The following is a 14,033-nucleotide window of genomic DNA, read 5'->3' as shown; positions in this document are numbered from 1 at the left end:
TTTAATCTTAGTTCACATACAACATAATCAAATTATTTAATATCTGAAATAATCAGTAGACGTTTGAAGTAAAATCCTGACTCAGAAATTAATGTTGTTTAGCTATTGTGCTGGAGCAATATAAATTCTTACAATGTCCTAGGTTTGTGTACTTAATTTTTTAATGCTTGTTCTTAATTTAAAAAGAAAACAGTTTGCTGTACTGAGGTTGTTTTTATATTTTAATGTTTTGACTAAAATTATCTTTAATAAAAAGCTGGATTAATTTTTATCTAAGAAGATAATCATCAGTGAGTATTCCACAGCTCCATGTTCATTCCATTTTTTCTTTACAGTGCAAAACATTTTTAAATTCTGTTTGCTTTTTAAAGTTTTACAATTTCTGGCTATCTTATTGTCTCTTGAAATTACTCCAGAAAAGTGCATAGCATTTGCTCTCTAAAACAGGTTTGTTTTAAATGTTCAATGCATTTTCTATGCAATAACAACTGAAAATTATTGAGATATTGCATTTGATGAATCAGAGAGAAAAAGCTTAGTGTTGTGGCACAGAAACCCCGTCAACATACTAGATGCAATGACCATGTAAAACAACCTTCTGTGAAGAGCCCATGAAGTGCTTTAAGTTTGTGTTTGGGATATTTTTGTAACCTTTTGAGCTATATAAGTTATATAAAATATTCGACATCACCAAACTGTTCCCCTAGGCTGCTGTACTGATACAGCTATTTATCTGTACAGAAATAATTTTGGAAACACAGTATATTCTAATGCAGTAGTTTGTTTTAATGCAAAACTTTGGTGATGCCCACTCTTGCTTCACAGTACAAAATCATTCACTCAACCTGGTTAGTGACATCCCATTGCTTTTCACACTCCTGTCATCTTATGCTTTCAGTTTGCTTTGATGTTTGTTGAGTATCAGAGGATTGAATCAATGATTTCGCTCTCATTTTAGTATTCAAAGAGAAAATGTGAAGATGAATATGACCATACTAGGATATAAAAACACTTATCATAGTTTTATCTTAACTTTATCTGGGTCGATTTTTTTTTCTGTGATTTAAAGGGACACTGTCAACTCAATGTTAGAAAAAATTACCTAATTTAAAAAAAAAATTGACACCCCTTTAAATAGCATATCTCGAAATGCCCTTTTCTTTAATTTTTCCTTTAAAAATATGTATTAAGGGATCTCTGTCTCCTTTATTGCTAAGGGTCTCTTCAGCAAGCAAGAAACAAAGTACACAGGGAAAACATTGAACGTGCCTAACTATGTGGTGCTGTCAAATGCACAGAAAAATGAAAACTGCTAATAAACTTACTTGAGTTTCAGAAATCTCTGGTGTTACATATAGCAATAAGTGCAAAGGTTTGGGGGTGGAAATGATATTCTAGTTGATAGTGTCTCTGTAGACATTTATTTTAATTCCTTTTCTGATTCTGTTACCACTGAAGAAGTGTATGAGTTAAGTGCTCTTATAAATGAATAGAATGTAACCATTGATTCAGTTTTCTGCATTTATATAGAACGCATGATCAATTGTTATATAAATTTGCTGCTATTAATATTCCTTGCCATTACAGCAATTCTGACTATTGAACTGTTCTTGGCATTGCAGTGGACTAAAGAGGATGGACATAGAACTGCCACCTCTGCTGTCCCTAACCTGTTTGTTCCATTGAACACTAACCCAAAGGAGGTCCAAGAAATGAGGAACAAGGTTTGTAACTGCTGTTAAATAATTTAATTTGCCATCACTGTTGTTGAAATTGCATACTTGTAAACAGCTAATAATTTATGTTGTAATAAGGTCTTGCAGAAATCAAACGCATGGCTTCTGCATTGTCCTCCCCATGATAACTAGGGGCAGAAACAGTCGCTATATATTCTTGAACTAAGCTCAGTAGTCTTTTGTCACCTGCTCCCTTTGAACCAAGGAGGGCTTTAAACTAAGTTCAAAGGAAGCATGTGATAAAAGCCCACAGTTAAGTATATTAAAAAAAAGGTGACCATATCAGAGGGTTAGATGTGGGGGGTTGGGGAGGACATGGAAAATTACAAGAGAGAAATTAGTGGGGGAATCTGCCCAACATCTTAGATGTCTTTACAGATGCTCCCCGACTTACGCAAGCATTCTGTTCCAGAACACCTTGTGTAACTCGAATTTTGCGTAAGTTGGAAATGTATACCCGACCATTACACCAAAAAAATCAACAACCCTATTTCTAGCTTACGGAACTTTTTCTGTTAAGTGCGGATTTGCGTAAGTCGGGTTTGCGTAACCCGGGGAGGCATCAGTACTCAAATGTAAAAAGTATGGGAGATGAACAGGAAGTATTAGTACATAAGCTAAATTATGACTTAATTGGCATCACAGGAACTTCGTGTGATAAATTTAATGACTGGAATATTGGTATAGAGGGGTATAGCTTGATCAGGAAGGACAGGCAGGGTAAAAAGGGAGGAGGCGTTGCATTATACATTATACATCAAGAATATATAATAAGCTTGTTCTGCGGTCCAAAAGGAGGTGGGAGGCAGACAAGCTGAAAGCTTCTCGGTTAAGATAAAGGAGGTCAAAAATAGGGGTGACGTTCTGGTAGGGGTCTGCCATAGACCACCAGATCAGGAAGAGGAAGTGGATGAGGCATTTCTAGAACAGATAACAGAAATAACCAAAATACAAAACCTGGTACTAATGGGAGACTGTAACTGCCCTGACATCTGTTGGAAAAGTAATATGGCAAAAGATAAAATTTCCAGTAAGTTCTTGGAATGCTGTGGGGAGCAACTTTTTGTTCCAGAACGGAATTAACCAGGGAGATAGACATTTTAGACTTGATTCTGACCAACAGGGAGGAATTGGTTGCAAATCTGAAGGTGGAAGGCAATTTGGGTGATAGTGATCATTATATGATAGCTTTCATAGTTCTAAAGAAAGGAAGGAGTGAGAACAGCAGAATAAGGACAGGGGACTTTAAAAAAGCAGACTTTAACAAATTTAGATAAATGGTAGGTAAGGTCCCATGAGAATAAAATCTAATGGAAAAAGGAGTTCAGGAGAGCTGGCAGTTCCTCGAGACAATATCAAATGCGCAACTGCAAACTGTTCCAGTGTGAAGGAAAGATAGGAAGGATAATAAGAATCCAATATGGCTCCACCAGGAACTCTTTAATGACCTAAAAATCCAAAAAGGAATTCTACACAAAGTAGAAACATGGACAAATTGATGAGGAGTACAAAAGTATAGCACTAGCATGTAGGAACAAGAGCAGAAAGGCTAAGACACAAAATGAGGTATAACTAGAAAGGGACATCAAAAAGGTAATTAAGAAGAGGTTCTTTAAATACACTAGGAGCAAGAGAAAGATGAAAGATGAAAAGAAGTGCATCTCTTCTACTCAGCGGGGAAAGAGAGCTAATAACTTATGACATCAAGAAAAATGAGATGTTTAATGCCTGTTTGCTTTCAGTCTTTGCTAAGAAAATTAATGGTGACTAGATGCTCAGTACAGTTAATATTAAGAACAAGAGGGGGAGAAACGCAAGCCAAAATAGGGAAAGGTTAAAGAATATTTAGATAAGTTAGATGTGTTCAAGTCGATAGGACCTGATGAAATTCATTCCAGGTTACTTATGGAACAAGCTGAAGGAATCTTGGAACCATTAGCAATTATCTTTGAGAACTTCTGGAGGATGGGTGGGTTCTCAGAGGACTGGAGAAGGGCAAACATAGAACCCATCTTTAAGAAGGGAGAAAAAGAGGCCATGGGGAATTATAAACTAAGCCTAACTTCAATACCTGGAAAGATACTGGAACAAATTATTAAATAATCAGTGTGTAAGCACCTGGAGCCAGCATTGCTCGGTAGTGGTGAAGGGGGGCATAGGGCAAGCTCCCTACCCGGCTCCAGGGAAGTGGCAACCCTAGCTCCATGTGCTGCCTCTGCTACGCCTCGCCCCAAGCCCTGGTTCTGCAGCTCCCATTGGCTGGCAACTGCAGCCAATGGGAGCCACGGGGGCAGTGCCTGAGACAGCGGCAGCAGCACATGGAGCTAGGAGTTGAGGGAGGGGAGTTTGTCGCCCTTCCAGGGAGCCTTCTCCCCCCAGATAAACTGCCCTGCACCCCCGGCCCTGAGCCCTGGGGGGGCGGGAGGGCCTGAGACTGCTGCAGCAGCGGCCAGTGCACCTGGCATAGGGGCTACGTGAGCTGCTCTGGCAGCCCCGAGGTCAGGTGCGCCAGCCTCTGTAGAAGTCACAGAGGTCACGGGAAGTCACGGAATCCGTGACCTCCATGACAAACTTGTTACTTCTTGGCCAGCTTCTGCGTCTGCTATTAAGTTATAAAATTCCAGGCAGACTCTTTTTCAGGAGGTAGGGTCCAGAATTGAGCCACATACATGATGTGGCTGTTAATTGTTATAGGGTCTGGGGGCCAACCAAGACCTTGAGCTAAGCAATTTACAGTCCCTGCCCTGAAGAGTTCACAATTTAAATAGACAAGACAGAAAAAGAGTAGGGGGAAATGATCAATCATCATGGTAGTGCTGTGATTTTTTGTTTTGGGAGCTTTTTAGGGATGGGATTAGCTAAATATTCTAAAATGGCTTCTGCTCATAATTAAAACTCTTTGCAAAATATTTCCAAACCTTTGTCAATTTAAAATTAAAGCACAGAAGTATGGATCCACGAGTCTTTGGACGTTGTTTTATAATTGGGCTGTGATTAGGCAAGGTGTGGTTCTCCCCCACTTCCCAGATCTGTTGAGCCAGATATTAACCATTTGAAAGTGGTCCTGTGGTTTGAATTCCAGTCTCTATGTGAAATTAACTTTAAATGTTACCACTGGTCTTCTATGAGGAAGGGATTTGGATCATCCTATTTAGCTTCCATTCTTACAAAAGTGCCAACATATGTTGGCAATCTGTTAGCAAAAATTAGTAATGGGCTAACTTGCCTCTAATTGCTGCTTCTGGTGCTGTTAGTTGATGCCACTATTGGAAAAGGGAGTTTGTGCAGGTAAAAATCTTGTAAAAGGTTACTGGCATGAACACTGTTTAGTGCTAAAGGAGAGTCTGTTTAAGGTTAAGGATAGAGCTATCATCTTTGTCCCAGCAGTGTTGTGGAATGGTCACTGTTTAATATGGAAAGTCCAGTGCAATAATCAATCCAAAAGGCATAAATCTTGAAACGGAAATCTATACATGTGAAAGGTTCAAGTAGGCAAATGTTGATACTCGTTATGTTGAGTTTCTCATGCTGATGGTACATTATTTTCTGTGTGAACGTGCCTTCTTTCGAAAGCCCTGGGCTTGTTAAATGATAGTTGAACTTATCGTGTAGAATCCTTCACATACTTAGGTTTCCAGTTTTTATAATCTGCTTTTCCCGTGGGAGCTGTGTGGGTTTTATTGGGTTTGGTATTTCGCAGCAATCCAGTCATCAAAAAAATTGTACTCTAAGAACAATATTAAACATTTTTGTGTAGCAATGTAGAAGGTAGATTTGTTGGTCTTGTCCAAAACAAATAATTTATGGAAAGCTTGGTTTTGGGAGCAGTATTTCAGACAGAGGTAAAGGTCAGAGGTAGACTAGATTGCATAGACAAAACTTTATTTAAGGAGTTCGAATACCCTGACTCTTCTGAAGTATCTGCTCTGTAATGGTCCCAGTTCTACTAAATAATAAAAAGAACTGTCAATACAAGGGTTAAGTAACTAGAAGTGCAGTGCCAAAACAAATTATATTCTAGGTTCCTGCTTTCCACTATAAAAATATATTTGGAGAAACAGAATTGCTAATAAACTTGCAACTGACAATAGAGAGAATATGTGGAATAAGACTCATTCTTACCTTTTTGCAAAAACAGTCTCACGGAAACTGTCAACTTAAACTTGGTCTAAATTTATTTTTTTTAAATGTTTATAAAACCTAAGATCAATAGAAATGTCTCCACAGTTAAAAAGAAATTAAGTTAAAACAGTTGTTAAATAAATATTTCCACTGTGGTGCTAAAAACCTGAAAGTGAAACCAACCGAAAACAGAAGTAAAACTGATTTCATGAGTTTTCATTGCCTCGGTCAAGATAAATGCAAGGAGTAAACGAAGAGTGTAAATAAAGTCGTGGGAATAGGATTTTTAATATTTTCAGTTTTAATACTCTTAAGTGTTGATAGTAAGATGGATAGTCTCTTTTGTTTACAACATAACTTTAAGATGAATATCCCTTTGTCATCCATGCAATTACAAGTGAATCCCTCTAAATGCATCCTTTTCTGCAGCTTTAGAAACAGCACTCCAAACTACTTTAGAAATGTTGCATGCTGGGTGAGCAATTGTGGTTTCATTGCTCTCACAAGACATCTAAGTTCAGGAATTACTTTATTTCTATTCCCACGTTGTGGAGTGAGGAAAGAGCTTGCAGACACTGAAGACATAAAAGAGAGCATTTGTATTTAGATACACAGATGGATACCTCTTTATGCAATTAACTGATTTTTGCATTCAAAAATAACCATTTGTGCACATGCAAATGAGGGATTTTGTATTCTTGAACGAATGTACTCATTAGCATCCACTTCGAAAGTATAGTCGCCACTGTCAAAGTTTGGATGGTAAATTGAGGTGGTAAAGAGTATTGTTATTAAATAATCAATTTGTATGTATCTAGAGGATAGTAGAATTCTAGTAATAGCCACATAGAATTGTCAAGAACAAATCATGTCAAACCAATCTAATTTCCTTCTTTGACAGGGTTACTAACCTAGTCGATGGGGGAAAGCTATAGATGTGATGCATCTTGATTTTAGTAATGCTTTTGACATAATCCCACAACATTCTCATAAGCAAATTTGGGAAATGTGGTCTAGATTAAATTACTATCAGGTAAGTACAAAACTGCTTGAAAGATCAAAGAGGAGTTATCAAAGGTTTTGCTGTCAAACAGGGGTGGGGAAAAATCTCTAGTGGGATCCAGCAAGGGTCTGTTCTGGGTCTGGTACTAGTCAATATTTCCATTAATGACTTGAAAAGTGGAGTGGAGAGTGTGCTTACAGAATTTGTAGATAACACCAAACTGGGATTGGTCGCAAGCACTTTGGAAGACAGGATCAAAATTCAAAACAACCTTGACAGATTTTAGAACTGGTCTGAAATCAACAAGATGAAATTCAGTGAAGACCAGTATAAAGTACTACATCTGGGAAGGAAAAATGAAATTCACAACTACAAACGGGAAATAACTGGCTAGGTATTAGTACATCAGAAAAGGTTCTGGGGATGATAGTAGATTAGAAATTGAATGAGTCAATGTGATGCAGTTGTGAAAAAGGCTAATATCAATCTGGGGTATTAATATTGACAGGAATGTTGTATATAAGACACAGAAGGTAATTGTCCCAGTCTACTCAGCCTTGGCGAGGCCTCAGCCAGAGTAGTATGTCCACTTCTGGGCACCACGCTTTAGGAAAGATGTGGATAAATTGGAGACAGTGGAGAGGAGAGCAACAAAAATGAAAGGTTTACAAAACCTGACATACGAGGAAATGTTTAGTCTTGAGAAAAGAAGATTGAGGAGGGACCTGATAACACTCTTCCAATGTGTTACTCGCCGTTATAAAGAGGATGGGGATCAGTTGTCCTCCATGTCCACTGAATATAGGACTAGATGTAATGGGCTTAATTTGCAGCAAGGGAGATTTAGGTTTTTTATATATGATTAAATGTGAGCGTGCACACATACTTTCTAGCTACAAAGGTTAGTTAAGCCCTGGTATAGGCTTCCAAGTGAGGTTGTGCATTCCCCGTCACTGGAGGGCTTTAAGAACAGATGAGACAAACACCAGTCAGGGGATGGTCAAGGTTTACTTGGTTCTGCCTCAGCTGGACAAGATGACCTTTCAAGGTCCCTTCTGGCCCTACATTTCTATTATTCTACTTTAGTAGCACTTCCTGTTGGTTTTGGAATTACACTTCTACCCTGATATAACGCTGTCCTCGGGAGCCAAAAAAATCTTACCGCGTTATAGGTGAAACCGCGTTATATCGAACTTGCTTTGATCTGCTGGAGTGCGCAGCCCTGCCCCCCGGAGCACTGCTTTACCACATTATAGCTGAATTCATGTTATATTGGGTCACGTTATATGGAGGTAGAGGTGTTTTCTCTGTGGGAGTATGGTTATGGAATGTGTGGACACTAAAAGGTTGAACATGGTAAAAGACTGATCCGGAATGCTCTGATGCCCTTCTGAACTGTCTTTCTCTACTACTTGATCAGTCTACTCTTACCATGTAAAAGGAAGGCAAATGCATGCTGTGATACCTAGATACCAAACTGATTGGCATGTAAGAAATAATCTATATCAATAGAATCCTGGGGGTACATCTTCAGCTAGTGTAAATTGTCACAGCTCCATTGACATCCGTGGAGCTATGATAATTTAAACCAACTCAAGATCTGTCCCTAAAACCGAGCCAAAAAAGGGTGGGTTTTTTTGTTTTGTTTTCTCTCTCTCTCCCTCCCCCTTCCTCCACCCCCACTGAGTGGATAAAACGGGTTTGTCTACTCATAGACTCATAGACTCTAAGGTCAGAAGGGACCATTATGATCATCTAGTCTGACCTCCCGCATGATGCGGGCCACAAAAGCTGACCCACCCACTCCTGGAATAATTCTCTCCCTTGACTCAGCTGTTGAAGTTCCCAAATCATGATTTAAAGACTTCAGATCACAGAGAATCCTCCAGCAAGTGACCCCTACCCCATGCTGCGGAGGAAGGTGAAAAACCTCCAGGGCCTCTGCCAATCTACCCTGGAGGAAAATTCCTTCCCGACCCCAAATATGGCGATCAGCTGAACCCCAAGCATGCGGGCAAGATTCTGTAGCCAGACCCTCTGGAAAAAGTTCTCTGTAGTAACTTTTAATATCCCATCATTGACCATTGTTACTAATTACCAGCGATGGCACGTTATTGACCTATTGACTAAAATCACTTTATCCCATCAAACCATCCCCTCCATAAATTTACCAAGCTTAATCTTAAAGCCAGAGAGGTCTTTCGCCCCCACTGTTCACATGTATTTATCCTGCTGTTTTCTTCACAGATCCGGGAGCAAAACTTACAGGATATTAAAACCGCTGGTCCTCAGTCACAGGTTCTTTGTGGGGTAGTAGTGGACAGGAGTCTTGTACAGGTGAGAACACAGAGTGCCATAAAATATAATCCTAAAGTTAATGTCTGGTGTCCTCTACTGTCACCTAATATGTCACTATAACATTATTCTTTAATTGGCAGAGAGTAACTGTTTATAAGGTAAGTGTTAGAGATAACACACCATTGTCTTTGTGAGAGTGCTCAGGGTCAGAAATGTAAGAGGCTTTAGTAGTGCAGCTAAAGCATGTCTGTGAGAGATGCTCCTTGATTTATTGCTGAACGTAGTGCATGAAAATTTGAAAAGGCTATTTATATGGGTTCGAATCCTGCTCAAAACTAGTCAGGCTTTGTGACAACTTGGATATTTTTCAAGTTAATGTACTTTTAAAATATAAGATATTGGAAACAGCAGAGTCAGTTTTGTGTAATAGTGTGTATTGAATATATTCTGATAACTTGACAATGTATTTGGAGATCAATTAAAAAAGACAAAACGATTGGTATTGTGCATCAACAATAAAATCATTAAGCTAAAAATACTGTCTTTGATGCACTAAGTAAATAGACTTTTGAATTATTGTTCAAAATAAGAGTTTAAAGTGCTCGCTATACAGTTACTCAGCAAAGTGCACACTGTAATGACTTAAAAACTTACATCTCAGTAAATGTGAGTAATATAATTGGCAGCAGATAAGTATTTTCTGATGCACTTTATGAAGTTTGACTAGTCATATCATGAACATAGCATTTTTCAGTCTGGGTGTGATATTAGTGTGCATGTCAGTTCATTATCATTGCTATTTTATCTACCACTTACTGTTTCTCTGCATGTTTATAACTAGTGTCACATAATGCTCATGGTTGATGTGTTAAAGCCTGGGCTTGGTTTGCTCTGTTTACTCAATTTACTGTTGCAGGATGCTCCCCTCTCAGACTGTACGGAAACTATTGAAGGGCTCGATCTCACAGAGCAGGCCTTTAGTCCCGCTAAATCTCTCTCTGTTAGAAAGGTACTTACTGCCCTGTCATACTGCTCTAAATACTGTTGTTCACCCTTCACTTCTACCTCTCCCTACTCTGCCCTGTTACCTGTAATAGCTAAAGAGTTGGCTTTAATAGAAAGACTAGATTAGGGGTGGCCAACCTAAACCTAAGAAAGAGCCAGAATTTACCAATGTACGTTGCCAAAGAGCCACAGTAATACATCAGCAGCCCCCCATCAGCTCCTCTCTCCCCCACTCCCAGCGCCTCCCACCCACCGGCAGCCCCACCGATCAGCACCTCCCCCTCCTTCCCCGCACCTCCCAATCAGTTGTTTTGTGGCATGCAGGAGGTTCAGGGGAGGAGCAAGGGCATGGCAGGCTCAGGGGAGGGGGCAGGAAGGGGTGGAGTGGGGCAAGGCCAGGGGTTGAGCAGTGAGCACACCCCGGCACATTGGAAAGTTGGCGCCTGTAGCTCCAGCCCTGGAGTCGGTGCCTCTACAAGGAGCCGCATATTAACTTCTGAAGAGCTGCATATGGCTCTGGAGCCACAGGTTGGCCACCCCCAAACTAGATGGATGTACAAATTATGTATGTGCCATTCTACACGCAGTTAAATTACCCTTTTAAAGTACCTCTTAAAGATGTTGTTTCTTTTTATATATTCAAACTGGTGAATAACATGAAAATGTGTGTGAAGTTACGGGGCTCATCAGGAGTTCTGCATGTGGTGTTTGGTTTGTGCATGTCATCGGTGCTCAATACTCCTAATTTGAGATCCATTTTGAGCTAGCCTAGCCTCAGCCCGATTGCATCAGTGTAATTCCAAAGATAACCACAGGTCTAAGGTTTACCAAGCTAACTTTAAAAAAAAAAAAAAAAAAAAAAACCTTCTGATTTTGAGGCTCCTATGCTGCAAGGATGCCGGATGCCTCCTTCTATATTCCTGTAATAGGACCTGAGATGCAGGAGCTGCTCAGCCCTCCACAGGGCTGAGTCCTAAATATACTAATTCTCAAATGGTTAATGAATAAACAATATCTATGGCATTTTATGCAGTATAATTAAGGCAGAAGATAAATCTAAAATGTGTTTTGGGTTTGCTTGGGAGGCTAAGTAAAATTGGAGTAATTTCCACAATGTAAATTCTTCAGTCTGCCCTTTGATGGGAGTTCAATATGGAACTTCAGCAGGTAGATGTGTATCGCTCCCTTTCTTCTCTGTCCCTCACCACCGCCATCAAATTCTCAGATTAACTGGAAGCTAAATAAATTGTGCCTCAAATCTCCTTTCTCCATCACCATGTTTATCCTGTCAAGAAGTGAGACCAATTTGAAATGTATAGTTGTTGCAAGTCCTGTGATTTTTTTTTTAACATGCTATCTGTGATCAGCCAATCTGTATTGTACATACATCATATACCATATTATTGTGAGTGTGGTAAACGCTGGTTTTCAGGCCAAATCTCATGTTCTTGTCAAAAAGTAACCATATTCTAAAGAGAAGGGTAATGAATTATTCTTTTCAGATTTAAGGCTAGAAAATATAAACCCAAAAGCAAACACTTCAAAAGCCTTCACTTTTCTATCTTCTCTGCTCAGTTATCATAATTTCAGCAGGGGGATTGGTGGTTTTAAATAATGTCATCACAATATACAGTAATTTTTACCAGTGAAATGCAAGATTTCATTTCAATTCTTATAAAGTGTTTGAATAATTGCAGTACTCTTGTAATGGAAGTATTCACAAGTAGTTTACAAGGATTTTAAAGGTAGCAGAGGCCAGAAGTATGGGCAAAAGTATGTAATATGATTTTAACAGTATATAATGTCAGGGCAAACCATCCAATGAAGTGTTTTTTCCCCTCTTATTGGTGTCATTAATATCCTAGGTTACCAGTGAAATGATGTAAAATTATCTATCTTGACACATAGAGTAGTAGTTACCTACCTACCTAATTATCTTTGTATGAAATGAGAATTGGGAATTTGGGACAGGAATATTTTGAAGAGTGAGGAATTATTGTATTGTAAAAAATGGCATTGATGGGTAAGCAAATGATGCGGGTAGATTGTGCTGAAAATCCAAACACAAATTATATAAAGAAGAACAGGAGTACTTGTGGCACCTTAGAGACTAACAAATTTATTAGAGCATAAGCTTTCGTGGACTACAGCCCACTTCTTCGGATGCATATAGAATGGAACATATAATGGGGAGATATATATACACACATACAGAGAGCATAAACAGGTGGGAGTTGTCTTACCAACTCTGAGAGGCCAATTAATTAAGAGGAAAAAAAACTTTTGAAGTGATAATCAAGCTAGCCGAGTACAGACAGTGTGATAAGAAGTGTGAGAGTACTTACAAGGGGAGATAGTCAACGTTTGTAATGGCTCAGCCATTCCCAGTCCTTATTCAAACCGGAGTTGATTGTGTCTAGTTTGCATATCAATTCTAGCTCTGCAGTCTCTCTTTGGAGTCTGTTTTTGAAGTTTTTCTGTTGTAATATAGCCACCCGCAGGTCTGTCACTGAATGACCAGACAGGTTAAAGTGTTCTCCCACTGGTTTTTGAGTATTTTGATTCCTGATGTCAGATTTGTGTCCATTAATTCTTTTGCGTAGAGACTGTCCGGTTTGGCCAATGTACATGGCAGAGGGGCATTGCTGGCACATGATGGCATATATCACATTGGTAGATGTGCAGGTGAACGAGCCCCTGATGGTATGGCTGATGTGATTAGGTCCTATGATGATGTCACTTGAATAGATATGTGGACAGAGTTGGCATCGGGGTTTGTTACAAGGATAGGTTCCTGGGTTAGTGGTTTTGTTCAGTGATGTGTGGTTGCTGGTGAGTATTTGCTTTAGGTTGGGGGGTTGTCTGTAAGCGAGGACAGGTCTCTACACAAAAGAATTAATGGACACAAATCTGACATCAGGAATCAAACATTGACTCTATCTCCCCTTGTAAGTACTCTCACACTTATTATCAAACTGTCTGTACTCGGCTAGCTTGATTATCACTTCAAAAGTTTTTTTTCTCTTAATTAATTGGCCTCTCAGAGTTGGTAAGACAACTCCCACCTGTTTATGCTCTCTTATCTTATCTTATCTTATCTCCTCAATATATGTTCCATTCTATATGCATCCGAAGAAGTGGGCTGTAGTCCACGAAAGCTTATGCTCTAATAAATTTGTTAGTCTCTAAGGTGCCACAAGTACTCCTGTTCTTCTTTTTGCGGATACAGACTAACACGGCTGTTACTCTGAAACTTGACAAATTATATATTTTCCCTTCCATTTAAGATTTTTCAGAGCAAAAAAAAAAAACCCTATAGGAAATATAATGCACAACCAATCAAACTTTTTAAAATCAATTGTATTGTTAGGATTCTATAAAGCACTAGAGATTCTTCTGTTGTCAATTTCTTAGAAATTTGCACTCAAATAAAGTAATAGCAAGAAATTGCTATCTGAATAGGATTTAAAAAAAATATTCAGTTAACATTGGGATATACATGAATTAGTAACACATTCATTTAAGAGAAAAAATTCCAATGTACATAAAAAATATGTATATAATCATTTGAGTCCAGTCTTGCCTAGAGCTGCACCGATAAATTATCAATTTTGCCTCGTCAAATGCTTTGACGCTCTCAGAAATTCTGGCCATGTCACATCACAAGGCCCTTATTATGCATCACATAATTGTAATCACATTGTGAACCATATTAACTAAGTTTCTGCTGCAATCCTAACCAAATAGGGAATTTGGGTGGGTTTTTTTCATTGACATTCTGTGATGTAATAAAATTAACAAGATACGGGCCATTTCCCTGTTCTTGAAATGGAGTAGCTATTCATGTCTCTTCCTAAAAACTCCTCCAT

At 39.0% G+C, this 14,033-nt stretch overlaps 1 protein-coding gene across 17 annotated transcripts in view; it reads left to right on the top strand.

The window, feature by feature from the left end:
* Positions 1-14,033, top strand: part of ADD1 (adducin 1) — a 117,724-nt gene that overhangs the window by 81,773 nt on the left and 21,918 nt on the right. For 6 of the 17 annotated variants that reach the window (XM_034771436.1, XM_034771440.1, XM_034771433.1 and 3 more), the window contains exons 11-14: positions 1,623-1,724; positions 9,109-9,198; positions 9,300-9,317; positions 10,076-10,168. In XM_034771436.1, the coding sequence (XP_034627327.1) occupies positions 1,623-1,724; positions 9,109-9,198; positions 9,300-9,317; positions 10,076-10,168 (303 nt within the window). The remainder of the gene's footprint in view (positions 1-1,622; positions 1,725-9,108; positions 9,199-9,299; positions 9,318-10,075; positions 10,169-14,033) is intronic. The other 11 variants (XM_034771444.1, XM_034771438.1, XM_034771443.1 and 8 more) reach the window with 2 other exon arrangements.

This window comes from Trachemys scripta, chromosome 5 (assembly GCF_013100865.1).
Source record: "Trachemys scripta elegans isolate TJP31775 chromosome 5, CAS_Tse_1.0, whole genome shotgun sequence".
NCBI classification, from domain to species: Eukaryota; Metazoa; Chordata; order Testudines; family Emydidae; genus Trachemys; species Trachemys scripta.
Note: the sequence above shows the minus strand (reverse complement) of the source record. Positions and strands in the feature narration are given on the sequence as shown.